The sequence below is a fragment of the Toxorhynchites rutilus genome, chromosome 2 (assembly GCF_029784135.1).
Source record: "Toxorhynchites rutilus septentrionalis strain SRP chromosome 2, ASM2978413v1, whole genome shotgun sequence".
In the NCBI taxonomy this organism is placed as follows: Eukaryota; Metazoa; Arthropoda; class Insecta; order Diptera; family Culicidae; genus Toxorhynchites; species Toxorhynchites rutilus.
In genome coordinates this window covers 53,271,743-53,291,702 of record NC_073745.1, presented here as the reverse complement: position 1 = coordinate 53,291,702, position 19,960 = coordinate 53,271,743, and the positions used below count along the sequence as shown (strand labels likewise).

Genomic DNA, 19,960 nt, shown 5'->3' with positions numbered 1-19,960 from the left:
CGTTTTTTACCGAGACATACGTTTAGCCGCAGGGCAGAAAAATCGAGTTTTCGCATAATCACTAAGCCTTTATCTGTACTTTTTGAAAAAAATACTTGGGAATGTTCAATTTACAAGATAAATATTAGATGTGCAACGCAAGAAGTTGGTCAGATTAGTGATTTACGTAGAATTTAAAGGAATGGCGAAAGGTATTCTATTGACGTAAGAAGGGCGAAAAATAATAAAGATATTCAGTGAACAAAAGTTTTCTAATCGCTCGATCGTACCAAAAAATTGGTCAATCTGAGAAAGTGGTACGGAATTTCTTCAAATAGTGCCAGAAATATGGGATATAACGACCAACAAATGGGAACACCAAAGTTACTTTGCGTCTTAAAGGTCGAATAAGACACGAAGCAACCAGGAAACGATGTCCTGCTCATACATTAAGGCAGAATCGGTTGTTCCAGTAACGAAGAGGCATATTGTGCGCATCTTGAATGAGTCACCAAACATCATGTGGAAGAAACCTCAAGGGGCGCCGAAACTGACCGCCACCCATAAGCAGAACAATCTCATTTTCGCCCGGCAATACATGGAATGGAAACTAGAATGGAGAAATGTTGTATTTTCCGGCGAAAAAAGTTCAATGTCGTGAGATCGAAGCGAAACTTTGTTGCGGAAGTTTGACAGTGTGGGGAGCCGTTTCCTATCACTTCTCATTTGTTTCATTTCCACCCGAATGAACTCCGAAAAGTATCTTCAATTCCTGGAGGACGTTTTGATTGGCCATATTGAGAATAACGCTACCGAGGATGTCGTTTTTTTCAACAGGATTATGCATAGTTCCACGTTTCCAAGCAATCGAAGGCATGGTTTGCCGAGAAGGACATTCCGCTTCTTGAATGATCGCTGACGGTCGATTGCAATCCCATAGAGAACTTATGGAGAATCTTGGCCGAAAAAAATCTGTCTGACTCGAAGCCAAATCGAGTTTTCAAAGTGATCCGAAATGTAGGTGGACATACTAAATATTAGCTACCGATTGGACTCGAAATCTGCCGCACAAATTTTCTTTTATTGATGCGGCTAAACGAATGTCCACCCTGATTCCACATATTTGAATTACTTAGAAAACAAAAAAGTGAATTTATACTTTTTTTTAGAATCAATTCGATGAAAATAAACAATAGTCGTCTTTTATGAGCAAAACTGTACAAATAATTGACTTATTTTTAAAAATATTGAGGAAAATAGGGTGCGGCTAAACGAATGTCTACCACTGTACAATAGCTGATCATTCTGGAGAAATACGGAAGTTCTATAGTGCTTTCCATTGTTAATGATAGTCTGACATTCAATTTTACAATCGGTCGTCTTACATTCTGTCAAATATGTACCGGAAATTTGTATTTCCCGTCTGAATATTTTAACGTAGGACTATCTTATGTTTCCCAAAACTTTGATGCAGTTTCTTGCAATTCAATATACAGGCCAATTTTTTTTGTGCGGGGAATAGGGACCGCATAAAAAAAATCGCATAAAAAATCGTGCGGAACTTCACCAGTAGATTTAAAAAATCGTGTTCGGTACACATTTCGAAAAAAACTTTTTTTGTGCGGTAGATAGGGACCGCATAAAAAAAGTTTCCCCCAAAAAAAGACGGGTGGGTAATGTCGGGGACATAACCGGAGTGACGTAGGACTATACAAAGGGGACAGCTTTTGCTAAATATATATTTTAAATATATTGTTTTATTTTCTTCTCCTACGTGAATACCTACCTATCTACCTGAAAAATGGATTAGTTTACTGTTTACTCTTTATGAACATGTTGGGGGTTCTGAAAAGAACCTTTGGTGTTGTGTTTTTGCTTTTTTTTATACAAACTTTCTCAATTTTTTCTCACTATCTCATAGTTGATTCTTGATTTTTTTCTGAAGGCTTTGTACTTATTAAATGTTCAACGCCGGGCATCTTTTGGCGTTCGCACATATCGTACAATCAAAATAATGGCTGTGATAGGGAATGCATAGGTGGTCATCAGCGCGCGTTTTGTACTTTAGCGGTACATGCTCACAGGATAGAGACAAATCGGCAGACTCAGTCAAAGGGGCGAGTCCAACGAGACGAACGAATGAGCGTTAAAAGGCAGCGATGGCAAAAAAATACATTCATTACGATTTGTTCGCTCGTTGGATTCATATGCAGGCTAAAAAGTGTCCTTTTCAGGATCACAAAATTATCTTCAATCTAAAGAGTTTATTGTTTTGTTATCACTCGATATCCCCATCTTGTTCGACTAAACCTTTCTGTTTAGCGATTTGTTGCCACTCGCCACAGCTTTCACAGTTGAAAAATTTCTTCCCATCCAGCTTTGTGACATGTTGTACAGTAAATTACATTCAATGCGACGTGCCGAAGCACCACTCAGTGTCGCATTGGAGGCGATTTTAACCTGTAATTGAACATTTGCGATGACAGTGGTACAATGTCGACTTTCAATGTGGGGTCATAATTTGGATCTCTATGTTTACAAAAATGTCCAACTAAATAAGTCGCATTACATGTCCGTCCAATTAGCTAAATGTCGAACTAATTGTAAATTACTGTACTTTCAATCTGGAAACAATTTAAGAATTGGTGAAAATTGAATAATCAGGAAAGTCCCCAACTATCAATAAGCTCAGAACAAATGCCGTTTTGCGATTGCGTTTGCCACTCGCCACTCGCTGCAACTGCCTGTTGTCTTGATGTCCACCGAACCGAATGTGTTCTGTTCCGAATGCGGGTTTTCTTATCGTCGCGAGCAGCTTTGCCAGCTAACTCGATCACTTCGCCTTTCCCTTCACTTTTCCTCCTTTACCATGTCCAGACATGGCTGCTTGGATTGGTTTGTTGATGTGTTGTGATGCGAACCGATGTGGTGTACGGTTTGAATGAGAATGATCGTTACTGCAGCGGAGCGGGGATTTTTAAGCTGGCTGGCTGGCTCGAGAATTACGCATGTGTGAGACTGCGTCCAATGTTTCGTTCATTTTTTTTTTCTTTTTCTTTTTCCTTTCCAATCGTGCTTCATTCTATTTCGCTGCTGCTCTGGTTGCCCGTTTTGGTCGGTACGATTTGAGGAGCACAAAATGGACCAATCAAAAATGGGCACATAGTGCATTTGGACAATGCTTGATATTTCACAATTATTCAATTATTTATCTCAAGAAAAATAAAATGTTATTCGTTATGATAGATGCGTAGATATATTTCCTATCAATTGATGCAAAAACCTTTGCGATCTATTGAGAAATGCTCGAGTTATAAGCGTTGATGGGGTTGAACACTAATGGGGCGGGATTTCTACAACGGGTTAATCGCTGGGATTTCTTCGTGCAAATGGGAGACTCCAATCTCGATCGCTAGATGGACCGCAGATGGTTTCGACGGGGAACACTCGGGGAACACTCGGGGGACACTCGGGGGACACTCGGGGGACACTCGGGGAACACTTCTGTTACAGCAGTAGTGTTGAACAACGAACGACTCGTTGAACTATTTCGGGATATTCATAAAAAAAAACTCGCGGAGTTTTTTAACAAAACTTCAGTCCCTTTAATACGTCTTCCATTCTTGAAGGTTCGATACAAAGTAACAAACTGGGTGAAAAAACGTTGCTATAGGAGCGAAAAAACATTGGGTTGCTAGGGTGCACAAATCGCAAGATTACTAGATGGCTAGATTGTTAAACTGCTAGGTTACTAGATTTCTACATTTCTGGAAAATTCTACTTCATATCTAACATTAACCGGCCACCTTGAAAATTCAATTTTCAATAATAACTTAAATCTACGTCCAAATTCAAAATTCTCCTGCTTTGGGTAAAGGACAAATCTTCGATACAGATCGCTTCAGTACACCTCCCGAAGTTTGAATAGTCACCACGCGGACGATGCCATCAGGTCCGGGATGGACTTCTAGGATACGCGCGAGGGGCCAGCGCGTCGGTGGAAGACTGTCGTCCTTCAGAATTACAACACTCCCAACTTCGAGGCTGCATAGTTTCGGGTTTGTTTTGTATTGTATCTGCAGTTCCTTTAGGTACTCTGACCTCCATCGGTGCCAAAACTGTTGGCTGTGGGCTTGAATCCGTTGGTAGTAGTTTAGTCGATTCATCGGTAGATGGCGGATATCTGGTTCGGGGAGTGACCTAATCATATTCCTGACCAGGAAATGAGCCGGAGTAAGCACAGTCAAATCGTTGGGATCATCGGACATAGGCATAAGAGGACGCGAGTTCACGCATCCCTCAATGCGGACGAGAATGGTAAGGAGTTCTTCGTACGAGAGCAAGGAATCGCCTAGTTGCCTGACGAGTTGCTTTTTGGCCACTTTAACCGCGGCCTCCCAGAGGCCGCCGAAGTTTGGGGATCGCGGTGGAATTAGATGCCATTGAATTCCGTCTTGGGCTAAATATTTACTGATTTTATCATTTTCCGGGCCTGTCTGAAGCCTAGAATACAGCTCATGCAGTACATTCTTGGCTCCGATAAAATTTGTTCCGTTATCGGAATATATATGATACGGTTTGTTTCTCCTATACATGAATCGATCCAAAGCCATTAGAAACGTGTTAGTGCTCAAGTCGCCTGCCAACTCGAGATGGACCGCTTTTGTGCTAAAGCACACAAATACACATACGTACACTTTTTGCGATGCTGCTCGTCGGTGCGAGGGCTTAAGATAGAGGGGCCCACAATAGTCCACTCCAGTGCAAGCGAACACCTCGTTGGCCGTAACACGATTATAGGGAAGTTGACCAACAGTTTGTTCAATCGGTTGAGGGTTTGTTCTATAGCAATTTAAACAGGTTCGAAGGACACTTCTTACAGCTCTCCGGCCATGCAATGGCCAGAATTCATCCCTGAGAACTGCGAGGGTTACGTTATTGCCACCATGGGCAAGCTTCTTATGGTGGTGCATAATTAGCAGTTTTGTGAACGGGTGAAAACCTGGGATGACCATTTGATGTTGAATGTTGTAGGGTTCAGAAGATAGCTGTAGCCGGCCACCAACTCGAATCACACCTTCAGGATCCAGAAACGGACTGAGGAGCCGAAGTTTGGAATGTTTTGAAACTGGAAGTCCTTTGCGCAGAGCCTTTAACTCATCGGGGAATGATTCTGATTGCACTAGTTTCGTCAGATACAACTTAGTAACGTGTAGTTCCTTGACGAGAAGCACTCGGTCCGGGATTCGAATATTCTTTGAGCGTGTATTTTGGATGAATCGGAATGCCCATCCCACCACATTCAGCAACATATTGTATGATGAGAATCGCAGGAACAATTCGTGGGGAGCAGAAGTTTGGAGAGTCAGCACAGCTGCAGTACGTTGTTCCAATTCTTCCACTGGGAGCTCGGTGCGCGGGAGATTTTGAGTGGGCCACACTTCCTTGGGTCCGTGTAGCCAGCTTGGTCCGTGAAGCCATTTGTCACAGGTGACTAGTTCGTCAGCAGGGAAACCGCGGGACAACAAATCAGCGGGATTTTCGATCCCTGCAACGTGCAGCCAAGGGAATCCATGGGTTGTCGCTTGTATTTCGGAAATACGGTTGGCAACAAAAGTTTTCCAGGTCCGCGGTGGCGCCTTCATCCACTGCAGGACCACTGTTGAGTCTGACCAGAAGTACTTCCTAGAGGAAATCTGATCCAGAGCAGCAACTACTTTTTCAAACAAACGGGTAGCGAGGAGAGCTGCGCACAACTCGAGCCGGGGAATGCTGATTGGTTTCAATGGGGCTACCTTCGATTTGGAAGCCAGCAAACTCACTTTGACGTTGCCATGGGCGTCTTCGGATCGGATGTAAATACATGCTCCATATGCAGCTTTTGATGCGTCTGCAAATGTGTGGTATTCGGCGACTTGATAATTCCGAATGAATGCATTTCGATCAATCCGAAATTTTGAAAGAGTGGGAAGTTGTTGGCAGAATATTTTCCACTTACGGTGAAGATCTGGAGTAATTTCATCATCCCATTCTAAGGACAGAAGCCTTGAACGATGACGGGGGACACGAGCCCAAGTGGATCGTACAGCTGGGCAATCGTTGACAACACTTCCCGTTTAGTTGGTACCGGATTTATTACGTTGACGGCAATATTAAAACGCAGTTTGTCGGTCTCTGGTTCCCAGCAGATGCCGAGAGTTTTAACTGTTTCCTCGGGATCGAACTTCATGGGAGATCGGGTGCCTTGGAGTTCTTCAGGAATTTCTGATAACACTTCGAGGGAATTGCTAACCCATTTTCGCAAACGAAATCCACCTCGCTTCAGTAGTTTCATCAAATCATTTTGCAGTTGAATAGCTCGTTCCACAGTGCTTTCGCCGGAAATTAAATCGTCCACGTACACGTCTTTTCTCACTACTCGGCTGGCCTCGGGAAAATGTGCACCTTCATCTTCTGCCAATTGCTGCAGAGTTCGGGTCGCCAAGAACGACGACGGAGCAAGACCGTACGTAACGGTGGAGAGTTCGTAAGCTTTGATGGGTTCAGTGCTGTCGAATCTCCAGAATATTCTCTGGAGTGGGCGATCGGTTGGATGTAGCAAAACCTGGCGGTACATTTTTTCAATGTCCCCCACTAGCGCAATTGGAAACTGTCGGAAACGCAGAACAATAGTGAGCAATTCGTCTTGAACGACTGGTCCGACAAGGAGGGCTTCGTTGAGAGAATGTCCGGAACTCATTTTCGTTGAGCCGTCAAATACGACACGAACTTTTGTCGTCGAACTGTCCTCTTTTACGACTGGATGGTGGGGAAGATAGCAAGCATCTGGGCGATCTACATCTTCATTAGGTACTTCCTTCATGTGCTTAAGAGCTATATATTCCTTGATGAAATCATGATACTGCGGTTTGAGATCTGGCTTTTTCTCTAGCATTCGTTCTAACCAACGGAATCGTTGAAGAGCTGTCAATTTTGAGCTTCCAAACATTTGTTTGAACTGAGGATGTCTGGGCATTCGTACGATGTATCTACCAGACTTTTCCCGAGAAACGGTTTCACGATAAAAATTCTCACAATTCTGCTCATCTACAGAATAGTTCGTTCCGCTTACCTCTTCAAGTTTCCAAAAACGTTCTAACAGATCTTCGATCGACGGAATTTGAGCCACATGACAAGTTACTGTTTCTCTTGAATCGCCGTGCTCCATTTGACCAGTTACGATCCAGCCAAAGACGGTTTCTACCAGCATGGGAAGATTATGGGTCAAATGGATTCGTCCATCACGCAAAAGAGTGTAAAAATGACCTGCGCCAATTATGAGGTCGATTCTTCGGGAAATATTAAATTCAGGATCGGCTAACAAAATTGATTTCGGGATTTTCCAATGGACAGCAGAATATGAAACTGCTGGGGTATGGCTGGTGACTTTTCGTAGGACGAGAAAATCCATTTGCTGCTTGAAATCGTTCACTCTGGATCGAAGCTCAGTAGTCACCTGGTGCTTAGCGCTCGTGAGGGTGCCATCTACACCCGAGATGGGGACGTTGACTGTTGTGCGTGTAAGATGCAACTGCTGACACAACCGTTCACTGATGGCATTTGGCTGCGAACCTGTGTCCAACAAAGCTCGAGCCAAGTGTTCTTGTCCATATGTATCTACGATTATTAGAACCACGGTAGAAAGAAGTACACTTATTTTGTTCCCTTCTACAGCTGCGTTGGATGTTACTATTTGAGTATTATTGTCGGCAGCCAGAGTCTCGGTGGTGGCAATGGCAGTTACTATGCGGGAGGGACCAGGCATGGGCTTGTTTCCCAACAAGATTGTCTCTGACTTAGGTTCCGGATGGGATTGAGTTTCGATATAGCCGGGGTGTATCATCGAGTGATGCCGCTTAGTACAATGTTTGCACACAAACTTTGAGCGACAAGCACGAGCAAAATGGTCGCTACGAAAACAATTACCACATAACTTTTTGTCGTTTACGACCCTTAGACGATCTTGAACATTCATTTCGTTGAATATGGGACATTTCATTAGCAAATGCCTCTGCTTCTCACAGGCAGGGCACATCGGATAGACTTTGCTGTCAGTTTCACTCATAGCATTGGAACTGACACGGGTAACATTTTTCTATTTGATTCCAGAATTCGGATTCTCGGTTTTTGATTGAGATGGATTGGGGCGGTTGATCATAATCGTCTCCAGTACTCGAGTCCTTTTCTGCAGGAACTCAACCATTTTTTCGTAGGCCGGATTTTCATCTGATGCGATTGATTCCTCCCATGCGCTGTGGGAGGCGTCATCTAATTTGTCTACCAGCAGCTCTATCAGAATGGAACTAAATTGTTCGACAGGTTCTCCTAATTGCTGCAGTACCTTGGTGTGCCGTTGAAAATCATCAAGAATGCGGTGGAGCGCCTCCACTGAATTATTCGAGATTTTTGGGTATTTCAGGAGCGCTCGTATGTGCTTCTTCCGTAATAGACGCTTATTGGAATAACGCTTGACAAGCGTGTCCCAAGCAACAGAGTAGTTCGCAGCCGTGATGGTGATTGATTGAATGAGATTCGCTGCTTCTCCCTTTAGAGCAGCGCGGAGATAGTGAAACTTCTGCACACTTGATATCTCCGTGGACGAGTGTATCATAGAAAGGAAAGTGTCATGGAAGGTGAGCCAACCATTAAAATCACCATCGAACTCAGGCAGCGTGATCGTCGGCAGTTTAACGTTCGACAGCGGGGTGGGAAATGGTAATCGAGGGGGCATAGCTTGAGTAGAGGTTGATGCCACAGGCGATTCATGAGTGGGGCGCTTCGCCAACAAACCAGCTTTCACTTGAAAATATTTTTCCTCGATATTGGCTCGCATTTCGACATTTTCTAGTGCAAAGTTTTCATCATCGTCCAGCTCTTCGTACTGTGATTGTACTGTTTCGAAAGACTCCATCAACTTATCGATACGCTCCAAACGTAGTGGAACTTCGTGGCCATGTTCATCAGGATCAAAATTCCGTAAAAATGTCTCCAAACGGGTAATCGAGTCAATAATGTTCTTCCGCTTCAGCTCCTTAGCTTTCATCCTTTTCTCGTTCTGGTTCGACATCTTGACGGTAGCTCCGAATACAAATGGACAGCTAAAACGGTCGAAAAAGACCCAGCAGTACCGAAAAATTGAGTAAATCTTATTGGAACGGTACTCACCTTGTACCTCTTCCAAAGAGGCCTTGTATGATTAATTCTATCAGCAACTAACGGGAAATAACAGGTTGAGATAACTGGACAATGGGCAGTTATACACGGGTAATGTGGGTGGCAGCATTAACGAATTTTTCCAATTTCGTTAGAAGTTCGGGCAACGGGGTTTATCTCTGTTAATCTTCTTGATATCGTGCGGATACCGGATGCTCTGGGTAGTGTCGGTTTTCAGGTTATGTGACCGTACGTCTTCTTGTTTGCGGGGCGAATTGTGTGACCTGTATCCTGGTCACGGCACCAAAATGATGGGGTTGAACACTAATGGGGCGGGATTTCTACAACGGGTTAATCGCTGGGATTTCTTCGTGCAAATGGGAGACTCCAATCTCGATCGCTAGATGGACCGCAGATGGTTTCGACGGGGAACACTCGGGGAACACTCGGGGGACACTCGGGGAACACTTCTGTTACAGCAGTAGTGTTGAACAACGAACGACTCGTTGAACTATTTCGGGATATTCATAAAAAAAAACTCGCGGAGTTTTTTAACAAAACTTCAGTCCCTTTAATACGTCTTCCATTCTTGAAGGTTCGATACAAAGTAACAAACTGGGTGAAAAAACGTTGCTATAGGAGCGAAAAAACATTGGGTTGCTAGGGTGCACAAATCGCAAGATTACTAGATGGCTAGATTGTTAAACTGCTAGGTTACTAGATTTCTACATTTCTGGAAAATTCTACTTCATATCTAACAAGCGTTCCAAATCTTGCATTTTTTCCTACTTGTTCAGTGCCTAGATTTCCATTTCACCCCCTATATCTTCCGGTTAGACGTAGTCCTACGTCAAAAATCCCTCAAATCCACACCGTTCACCGTTCAATTTCCTTTTGTTTCCCTGCTTTGCGACAGGACAGTTTGCCCTTTCGGTGGCGCGTGGCTGTTTTGTGTTTTTAGTTACATGTCGAAACGTGTTGCTGTTAGAAATCATGTCATGCAAAAACTTAGAACAACTTAGAGAATTTGATGGGAGGAAGAGAATGATTTCAGAAGTGGATAATTGAGACGCAAACATGCTTTTTTCGCACTGAACTGTCCGTTTTACCACACCAGTACAATTACTTCAATAATTTAAATTTTTCCACTCAAAAATGAATTTACTTTTCCGTACATACCTAATATCGCTTCTCTGTAAAGTCACAACCCGAAATATAACCATCAGCGAATTGAATTTTGCTATTAAATTACTCAAAATGCTTAATATCGAAGCAGCTAAAATTACATTCTCACGCGGAATCATGTATGATTTTCGGTTTTTGTTTCCCTTTTTCACTTTTGATCAGTATCCGTTGCCATAGGGTGGCCTCAATATTATAGAATAACATGTAGAAGGTGTTCTCACTAACAGATATCGGGAATTCAAAATGTAACTACACAAATCAACCACCTGTCCATAATACCCCCACTGTCCGTATTACCCGCGGTTCCCCTACGTCTTTCATTCCTGTACCGGGGTGTAAGTTGAATGTTTCGAAAATGAGAGCGTTGCGTTTGGAGTGCAAGGTTTTGAACGTTAATACCTCTTTGCCAGCTGAATCGAAAAATAAAATGTTCAAGAGTTATATGCTTGTTAATTATTGACCTGAAAACTTGTTTCAATAGCTTAAAAAATACTTTGAGTACAGGTTATTGAAATCACACAAATCTGTATGTAAGCTGGCGCCTGCTCGGAATTCAATTTAGATGGATTGCAAAGTGACATGAGGATGATCTCGCTCCTATATCGCCTCTGTATTATGCTCTTCTCTCCCAATTCCACCCCTGGACCGAACGGAGCCTCTAGCGAAAAGCAAAGTATCGATGATAATACCTTTTGCGTACAAAAGGTGCCATGGGCTATGGAATACGAAATGTTCGATATGGGGTAGAAAATATTTCTTCATATTAAAGAAACCGCATTGTTTGGTGAAAGCAGCAGTTACCCTGCGATTATATCACAGATATAACCCACTTCTAGTTTTTTGATAAAAAAAACATTTTAGATCTAAAGCGCACTGCTACTTTATTCAAAGTATGCTCCATCGGAAGCCACATTCTTGGGCCATTTTTTAGACAATATAAGGTGTCTCCGCACAGAAAGTTTCGGAGCAGAGTTTCAGAGTTCAGTAGACTTTCCACTCGATGTTGTAGAAGAGATCGATCGAACATAGTCCAAACTGGTAGATCTTTACTGATCGCTGATGTATTCGTGACGACTGAACGATGCACTGAAAATGCCGTGCCCTATTTCCACGGTCAATATTTTTATAGTTCTATTTGTCTAGGTAGCGTCTAGAATATTCGCTATAAAAACAGTTGATTTTTGTATAGCGAAAACGTTTCTATCTGTTTCTATCTTCAAGATGAACTATACGCGTATGCCACAGTGTAAGCCAGAGGAAATTTATCCAACGGCTTGAACGGAAATCGAAACCGAAGCCCCCAGCATGATACACGTGACGCTGATAACTGCGCCATGAAAGGTAGCAGCCTCTTCGGAAGGCACTTCTCATAAATTTCTTGGTTCAAGTTATTTGATTAATGATTACGAAAGCGTCACTGAGAGCTACATATTGCTTGCGAAATGAGGATTTTTCCGGAAACGTCGATTTATTTCCTTTTTCTTGTGGTGATCCGGGGTACTCAGTCGATGGATCGAAGTATGAAATCCTTGTCCAGAAACTTGTTCGAAACGACGCTCTTGTATTTCGTCAGCAAATTCTTGCACAACTATCTTGAGCGTTTCTTTGTTTCCAGGTTTTGATTCGCGCTTCGTTCCGGTCCATTTTATGCTTTCTGAACACAGAGTTGTGAAACTTCTGTCATTTTCGCGGTACCTCGAGATGAAAACCTCGGATTCCGTTTGAAGAAAAAGAAAACAACGTCCAGGATTCCTGTCGATGGCCAGACGTACCCATAATTTTTTCAGGACATCATACATCGTGTTTTTGGAATAATTTAACAGTTCAATCAATTCATGAGTAGACAGTTCGAGATTGGGTTTATGCGAGACAGCAGTGTGAACAGGATCTTATGCGTACCCGACGCATCTAAACAGAAAAGTTAAATGAGCTATTAAAGGTGTTAAACCATCCATTTCCTGGATCAGGCATCCAGGCTACACTATATAGCAGAACGAGGGAAAGTATCAGATCGGTTGATGTAGAGATTAAAAATAATTGCAAACCGAGCAAATTGGTAAGAGCATAGAACCTACCAACATTTTTTTGAGAAGAGGTTCAGAGCCATCAGAAGTTATTCGAGTAAAGGGTGTGTCACATCAAATTGCATCACGGAAAAAACGCTGTAGAAATTTAATTTTTAGGAATTATATCTTCAGCTTTCGCTTATAATCAGATAAGAGTGTATAGATCACGTTGGCCATGCTTCACTGTCAATTTTTCGTAAATTTGGAAAAATGTCGTCGAACGAAAAATAGCGTCGTGAATTAATCCTGCGCATTCATTTCTAGAATCCGGAGTTGTCACATCGGGACATCGGTAAGATGCTGGGAATTGTCCAATCCACGGTCAGCAGAGTACTAAAACGATGCTTCGAGAACCTAACCATCGACCGGAAGGTGAAGAACGGCAAAAATGGATGCTCCGTCAGTAAAAAAGATCACAAGCGCGTAGTTAAGCAGTTTAGACGTGATCCGAGAAGTTCGGTCCGGGATGTCGCCAATAAGCTGAATTTGTCAAGTTCATTCGTCCAGCGGACCAAGCAGCGGGAGGGCCTGCGTACATACAAGGTTCAGAAGGCTCCTAACCGCGACGAAAGGCAAAACATGGTGGGGAAGATGCGAGCCCGGAAGCTGTACGAAGCTGACGAAGCCGCATTGCCTGGTAATGGACGATGAAACCTACGTCAAAGCGGACTTTCGTCAGCTGCCGGGCCTGTTGTTCTTCTCCGCAGAGGACAAATTCAGCGTTCCGGAGGAGATTCGCAAGAAGAAACTATCCAAGTTTGCCAAAAAGTACATGGTGTGGCAAGCGATCTGCTCTTGCGGAAAGCGGAGCGCCCCCTTCGTGATGACCGGCACGGTAAACGGGCAGGTTTACCTTAAGGAGTGCCTACAGAAGCGCTTACTACCACTATTGAAGCAGCACGAGGGCCCGACCATCTTCTGGCCGGATCTCGCTTCGTGCCACTATTCAAAGGACGTGTTGGAATGGTACGAAGCCAACGGGGTCACCTTCGTGCCAAAGGAAATGAACCCGCCCAACGCGCCGGAGCTTCGCCCAATAGAGAAATATTGGGCGATTATGAAGCAGGCCCTCCGGAAGAACCCAAAAGTTGTCAAATCGGAGGCGGACTTCAAGAGAAAATGGATTTCTGTTCAAAAAAAACTACAACCTGACGTTGTACAGAACCTTATGGACGGGGTAAAGAGGAAGGTGCGAGCATACGGGCTTGGGCTCGAAGTATGAATAAAAAGAAAATGCTAAAAGTTGTTTAATAGTTTTTATTTTACTGTCTAAAATTTTCAAAAGGATCGGTCTACTGGGTGAATTTCTACAGCGTTTTTCCCGTGATGCAATTTGATGTGACACGCCCTTTAAATGAAATGCAGTGTTTCGAATTCGATTTGAATGTCACCCTCAAGTACTTCACTGATAGAGCTACAGAACAACAGTTAAACATGCATTCAGTTTCCTTCAAATCTCGCTAAAAGCCGACGAATCGGAAATGCTCCGAATTGAATCGATTTGTTCCGCATAATCTGCGACGTCATCGTATGAAACAAGTTAGTTTGTTTTTCAACCAACGAATGGCGAAAGAGCCCCCGCACGGTTTCTACGCTGTGACGAATGAAATCAGTGTGCGAGTAAATCCCACTTTTTTGTTATTGGTCCATATAACTTATTGTGCTAGAGTGAGGAGTTGTTTCTCACCATTCCCCGGCACTAGCACTATGCTAGAGTTACGCTGCTTATGACCTTCTCAGTTATATAAGCAACGATAGCGCTGCGTTTTCCGCGCGCAACCCATGGACCGATGCAACGATAATGAATGGATGATCGAGGAATTAATTTTACAACCGATTAAACGCCGCAATGAGCGAGGGAAAGAAATGCAATTTGGACACTTACAAAAAACTGGACTGCAATTGTCAGGTGGATAAGTTAGTTATGATTGTGTGTGAACAAATTGCTTTTTTATCGTTCTTTTCAATGTGTGACACGTGACATTTCGCTATGTTCATCCATTCGACGTGTCTCTAGTTATGAAATAATCGTGTAAATATGGGCCGTGGAATACTTGGGGTGCCAATTGACGCTGCGTATAGTTTAACCCTTTCACTACGGCAGTCTGCTCCGTCGGAGTGCTACCGCTGAACGGTGCATTCCGCCGAAATATATGCATATCGCGCTGGTTTGATCGATGTGCTGTATCACCCTGATGTCGTCTATAGACGACGCTCGTTGCGAAAGGGTTAAGGTGAATAGAAGGAACAAAATTGCTCAATTTAAAATAAGACCTGTAAAACTCTATGATGTCGCAGTGGGATGACTTCCAAAAAGTTGCTCACCCAACGGAATAGTTATTAAGACACATTATTGCATTACTTTAATTCCGTATCAAATACACAGAGCATATACATTCCGCTTCCGTTTTCGAAGTCGAGACTTTCCTGTGTGTGTACACTTGCAGGAAAGCCATCTCTATCGGTTTGCACTTTTTGCCGGTAATACAGTCTCCTCGCATATACCTTTCTCTCATTCACTGCCTGAGGTGTATAACTTTTCCCTTCATTCATCAAATATGCAAATTATAACTACCACGTTGTTGTTCCACGAAGCGTGACGCTTTCGATGGAGATGCACCGACGATTGATTATTATCTGTTTTGGCAAAAATATATTAGTGCTAGTTAGTGCTAGTGAACATAGAAAATATATCAAACGTATAAGTCCGTTTTTTAATAAAGTTTGCATTTGTATATACGTATAACGTGATAAAAATTATAGAAGGTTGTGTTCAAGACACGACCGCATTCTTCTCAACACTCTTCTCAACAGAAGCCCTTTTTGTTATTATTGCCAGCCTAGATTAGCTTAGCTGTCATCCTTTGTGGAGAGAATTTTCCTACCGTCATACGAAACCAAATCACTGACGAAATTCCAGAACATTTATTTTCTTGGTGAGCTGACGATAGCCTAGCTCGATGATTCCCCACACAATTGTGTAGCTCAGAATGCAATGGCGTCAGTTTGATGCAATGATTGCAATGCCAGAGACATCACCGAGTGAGTAATTTGTTCGCGTCCACAGCTCAATCCGAAACGAAGACATGTGATGACGCAAAACAAGGAAGAACAAGCGATATTCATTGCTTTGAATACAGAACGATACTGAAAGTTTGCCTTTCTTCCTTGTTTGAGACTTTAAACTTCTTCAGTTCATTCGTCTCTAACCTTCAAAAAGACCCTTGGAAAACTTTACTTTATCCATCATATTACCTCTTCACCCCCATTGCCTTGAGAAAGGCATTCGATCCCTCGCCGTCCAGCTCGCCAGCAACGATGTTGTTCAGTCGATTTCCTCACGAAGAATGAAAGTTTGCCTCAGCGAGATCCACTGTTTATACTCTAAGAAATATTCCCCTTCGTTCATATTCTTTTCATTTGTTCACGGAGACTTTACATCTTACGATTTCTCCTTCGTTGCTCGTCAATGAGTTGCTTGTTATTGACAGCTCTGTTCGGAAAAGCACACAAATGGACAGAACAAATGTATGTTGAAATGGGAATGCTTCTAATTTACATCAATTTAAACCATATACAGACTATAGGATTGTAATTTATAGCATATCTATAATTTTTTTTAGATTTACATACCAAACAAATTTTTTTGATTGATTTAGATTTACATACCAAACAAATCTTAGGGAATTTCCGATTCGTTTGGTATGTAAATCGCCAAAATCCGCTCGCGGCAAAAATAGTTATTAACGTTAACTTTATTTCATAAAAACGTGACCCGTTTTCGGATTTGGCACCCTTAATGAAATACGTAGTTCTTCCCTAGTAAACATACGATGAAAAACACAGACTTTTTTTTAAATCGTTAGAGCGAAATTTTAAATTTGTTCTAGCGGCTTTCCATTTGTGTTTCGTTCTCCATTTGCCAACTCGTATAGTATCTGTCTTCTGATGTCATATCTGTTCCCATAGATGGTTGAAAACAGTTTCTTGACTAACGCTTGATTGCTCTGCAAGATGGTCTTGTGTTTGGAAATCATCCTTGTCCAACAAGGTGTTGTCTATGAATTCGCTAGAGCCCCGATTATCCGTAGGATTGTGTGGTAAGGTCACCGCGAATAACGTATTAACATATATAATAAGTTAAGATGAAAGAAGATAATTTTTTTTTTCCAAAATATATATTTTTATCAAGGCTCATATGGCGTTAGCCTGACGGGGCCGGAGTTCACTATTTTGACAGTTTTTCTTATAATCTATGTTAGTAATATGTAACCGATTACTCGCGGTCGGCTCGAGGTTAGTATTACAAGTGTTCTCGTAATTGCGATGTTGCTGTCTCCAATGCTCTGTTCGTGTGCCCGACACGGGATACTTCCTATTGGGATGCAGCTGACCATTAATCAGCAACGCCCCCCTTGTATGTACCCCATATCTAGCGTGGTGCGTCTTCTCGACTCGAGGAATCCAGGATAGAATGGTCACTAGCCGGCGCAATCATCAGCTCGTGTAGAGTTGTCATGAGCGGTACAACCTTTGGCTCTTGTTGAATGATCTGCACAACCTTTGGCCCGTGTATCTGTAAAGAGTGCGTGTATGTATTGCCGCGACTAAGTAAAAGTTTATCGATCGGATAGGAGGGATATGAAACAGGGACACAACGAAGGAAACATCATTAAACGTTGACATCGGCGTTTCTGAGGAACAGGTATAGATGAAGCAGAAGATCAGGATCACGGCTATCTAAGATATCCCGGACGGGGATATCCGATTGTCTGCCTTGTGCTCTCAGTGCTCTAGAGAGCTGAGAGCGAGCAGCATGGGACCGGATACACGACCAGACAACATGCTCGATGTCGTGGTAGCCATCGCCACAATCACAAAGATTGTTTGCTGCGAGCCCAATGCGATAGAGATGCGCGTTTAGGTTGTAGTGATTGGACATGAGCCGAGATATCACGCGAATGAAATCACGACCTACATTCAATCCCTTGAACCAAGCACTCGTCGAAACCTTAGGGATAATCGTGTGTAACCAACGACCGAACTCATCTTCACTCCACATGCGCTGCCAACTAACGAGTGTGTCCTGACGAGGAATTCTGAAGCGCCCACCTTAGCTAGCGAGTCCGCTTTCTCATTCCCTGGTATCGAGCAATGAGAGAGAACCCATGCTAAGGTAATCTTGAATAATTTTTCGACCAAAACACTCAATAGATGTCTTATTCTTGTTAGGAAATAAGATGAGCGTTTATCAACTTTCATTGAGCGGATTGCCTCTATTGAGCTGAGACTGTCTGAAAAAATAAAATAATGGTCGATGGGCAGTGTTTCAATGATCCCTAGAGCATAGTATATCGCACCCATTTCTGAGACATACACGGAACAAGGATCTTTGAGTTTGAAAGAGGCACTGGAATTTTCATTGAAGATGCCGAAGCCAGTGGACCCGTTTATGAATGAACCGTCAGTAAAGAACATTTTATCAGATCCAACTTTCCCATATTTTTCCGAAAATATCGACGGAACAACATTGGAGCGTAGGTGATCTGGTATTCCATGGATTTTTTGTCGCATGGACAGATAAAAAATGACAGAGGAATTGCAGAAGTATGGGAAGCAAACTTGGTTGGAGATGCCTGGTGAAGGGTGCACGTCGTGGATAAGGTACTCATGGTATAAAGACATAAAACATGGAGTAGATTTTCGAAGTTATCAATCACCAATGGATTCATGATCTTGCAACGGATGAGAAATCTGGAGGATAATTCTGTGAACCGAAGAGTAAGCGGGGGTACTCCTGCCAAAACTTCGAGACTCATCGTATGTGTCGAATGCAAACACCCCATGGCTATACGCAAGCAACGATATTGTATTCTCTCCAGCTTGAGAATATGAATCCTGGCAGCTGATCGGAAGCAAAAACTGCCATATTCTAACACTGATAATATCGTTGTTTTGTACAACTGAATGAGGTCTCCTGGATGGGCACCCCACCATGTTCCGGTTATTGTTTGGAGAAAATTGATTCTTTGCTGGCATTTCTGTTTCAAATACGCAATGTGTCTCCCCCAGGTACATTTAGAATCAAAATATACACCCAGGTATTTGAAAAACATAGAGTGTTGGATCGTTTTGCCGGATAGGTAAAGCTGGAATTGGGCGGGTTCGTGCTTCCTAGAAAAAACGACCATTTCAGTTTTCTCCGTAGAGAATTCGATACCCAGCTTGAGGGCCCATGTGAACAGATAAGGCACTCTTGAAATATCTGAAAATTCTGAATAATTCAGTGGAGGCACTGCACTCGACGAGTGTCAACGTCATACAAAAGTGCTGCAGCATTCGTGAGAGCCCTATCAATTCAGTTCCGTTCTAATGGAGTTGCTGGTAGACAAACTAGATTAGCTATACTCAACATGCGGCCCGTGAGCCGCATGTGGCTCTTCTGATTGACCCATCTGGTGTTACTTTATTTCAAACTATTTTGTATTTGTAACAATAACGGAAACTTGAGAAATGATTTCTATTTTCTTATGTGGTACTACGTCTTAAAGTAATGGTGCCAAATCAGAAAATAGGGTACGTTTTTACGAAATACAAATAGCAAATACAGCGTTCGTTCTATGGACAATGTGGGTAGAGAGAATATTGCAATTTAAGATAATCAAGATTTCTCAACATTCGCGATTCATCCAGCTAGCGACCAGGCGGCAGCGAGGTTTTCCGAATGGCTTTTCTCTAGGTTCAGAGTTTATTTTAATTTAATAATCAACTGAGATATTTGAAAGCCTCTATAATTCAAGCCATGATCATTGTCATTCAAGTCACAGTCTCGCTCCAGCTAGCAGACAGCAGTCTTTTACAATTTTGATGTCCAACGCAGCTGTTCTGCTCGATACAAAGAAAGAATAGAAGATAGATATCGCACACAGTGTTGCCTATTCTGTTCGGTAAATACACCACGGCAATTTTCATGCCACCTGGTGGAGACTATTTCTGTATTTATGCACCACATCAATTCTGCATCTGTACTGGGGTTTATGTTTAAAATTTATAAAACGAGAGCGTTACGGTTGGGGTGCAAGGATTTGAGCAATAGTACCCATTAACCGGTTGAACGAAGAGTTATGATAATCACTTCAGAATGATAAATAATGTATGAGTAATGTTTGTTATATATTGTCCTAAAAAGTTTTTTCCATAGTTCATAAACTGCTTATTGAAATAAAAAAAATCCATGAATATGCTTGAAAGCCCATCGGAGTCAAGATTGGTCAGCGGTTGGTGCATGGCCGGATGGGCGGGAAAGCACTATTAATGTTGTATTCGTCCTGATCAACCTCAATTTATATTTTGTCTTCATGTTAAACGGATGTGTAAAATCATAATAAGCACGAAGTGAGCATAGTGCAGAGCTTACACCGACGGACAGAAGAAAAGCAGAAGAGAACTCTTACGAATTATTGATTTCATGCATTATCAAATAGATAGGAGCTGTGGGGGAACAAATATGAATTCACATCTGGCCGCACCGTGTCTAG

The 19,960-nt window shown here is 42.6% G+C and overlaps 3 protein-coding genes across 4 annotated transcripts in view; 1 reads left to right on the top strand and 2 right to left on the bottom strand.

The window, feature by feature from the left end:
* LOC129765388 (activated Cdc42 kinase Ack) overlaps nt 1–19,960 on the top strand; it is a 75,906-nt gene that overhangs the window by 19,265 nt on the left and 36,681 nt on the right. The gene's annotated exons all lie outside the window — the stretch shown is intronic.
* Nucleotides 3,333–5,917, bottom strand: LOC129765752 (uncharacterized). Its single transcript, XM_055766175.1, has 3 exons — nt 5,802–5,917; nt 3,873–5,751; nt 3,333–3,524 (listed from the first exon to the last, which is right to left on the bottom strand). The coding sequence occupies exons 1-3, from the start codon at nt 5,915–5,917 to the stop codon at nt 3,333–3,335; spliced, it is 2,187 nt and encodes a 728-aa protein (XP_055622150.1).
* On the bottom strand, nt 6,011–7,783 carry LOC129765751 (uncharacterized). The gene has a single exon (XM_055766174.1). The coding sequence runs from the start codon at nt 7,781–7,783 to the stop codon at nt 6,011–6,013; it is 1,773 nt and encodes a 590-aa protein (XP_055622149.1).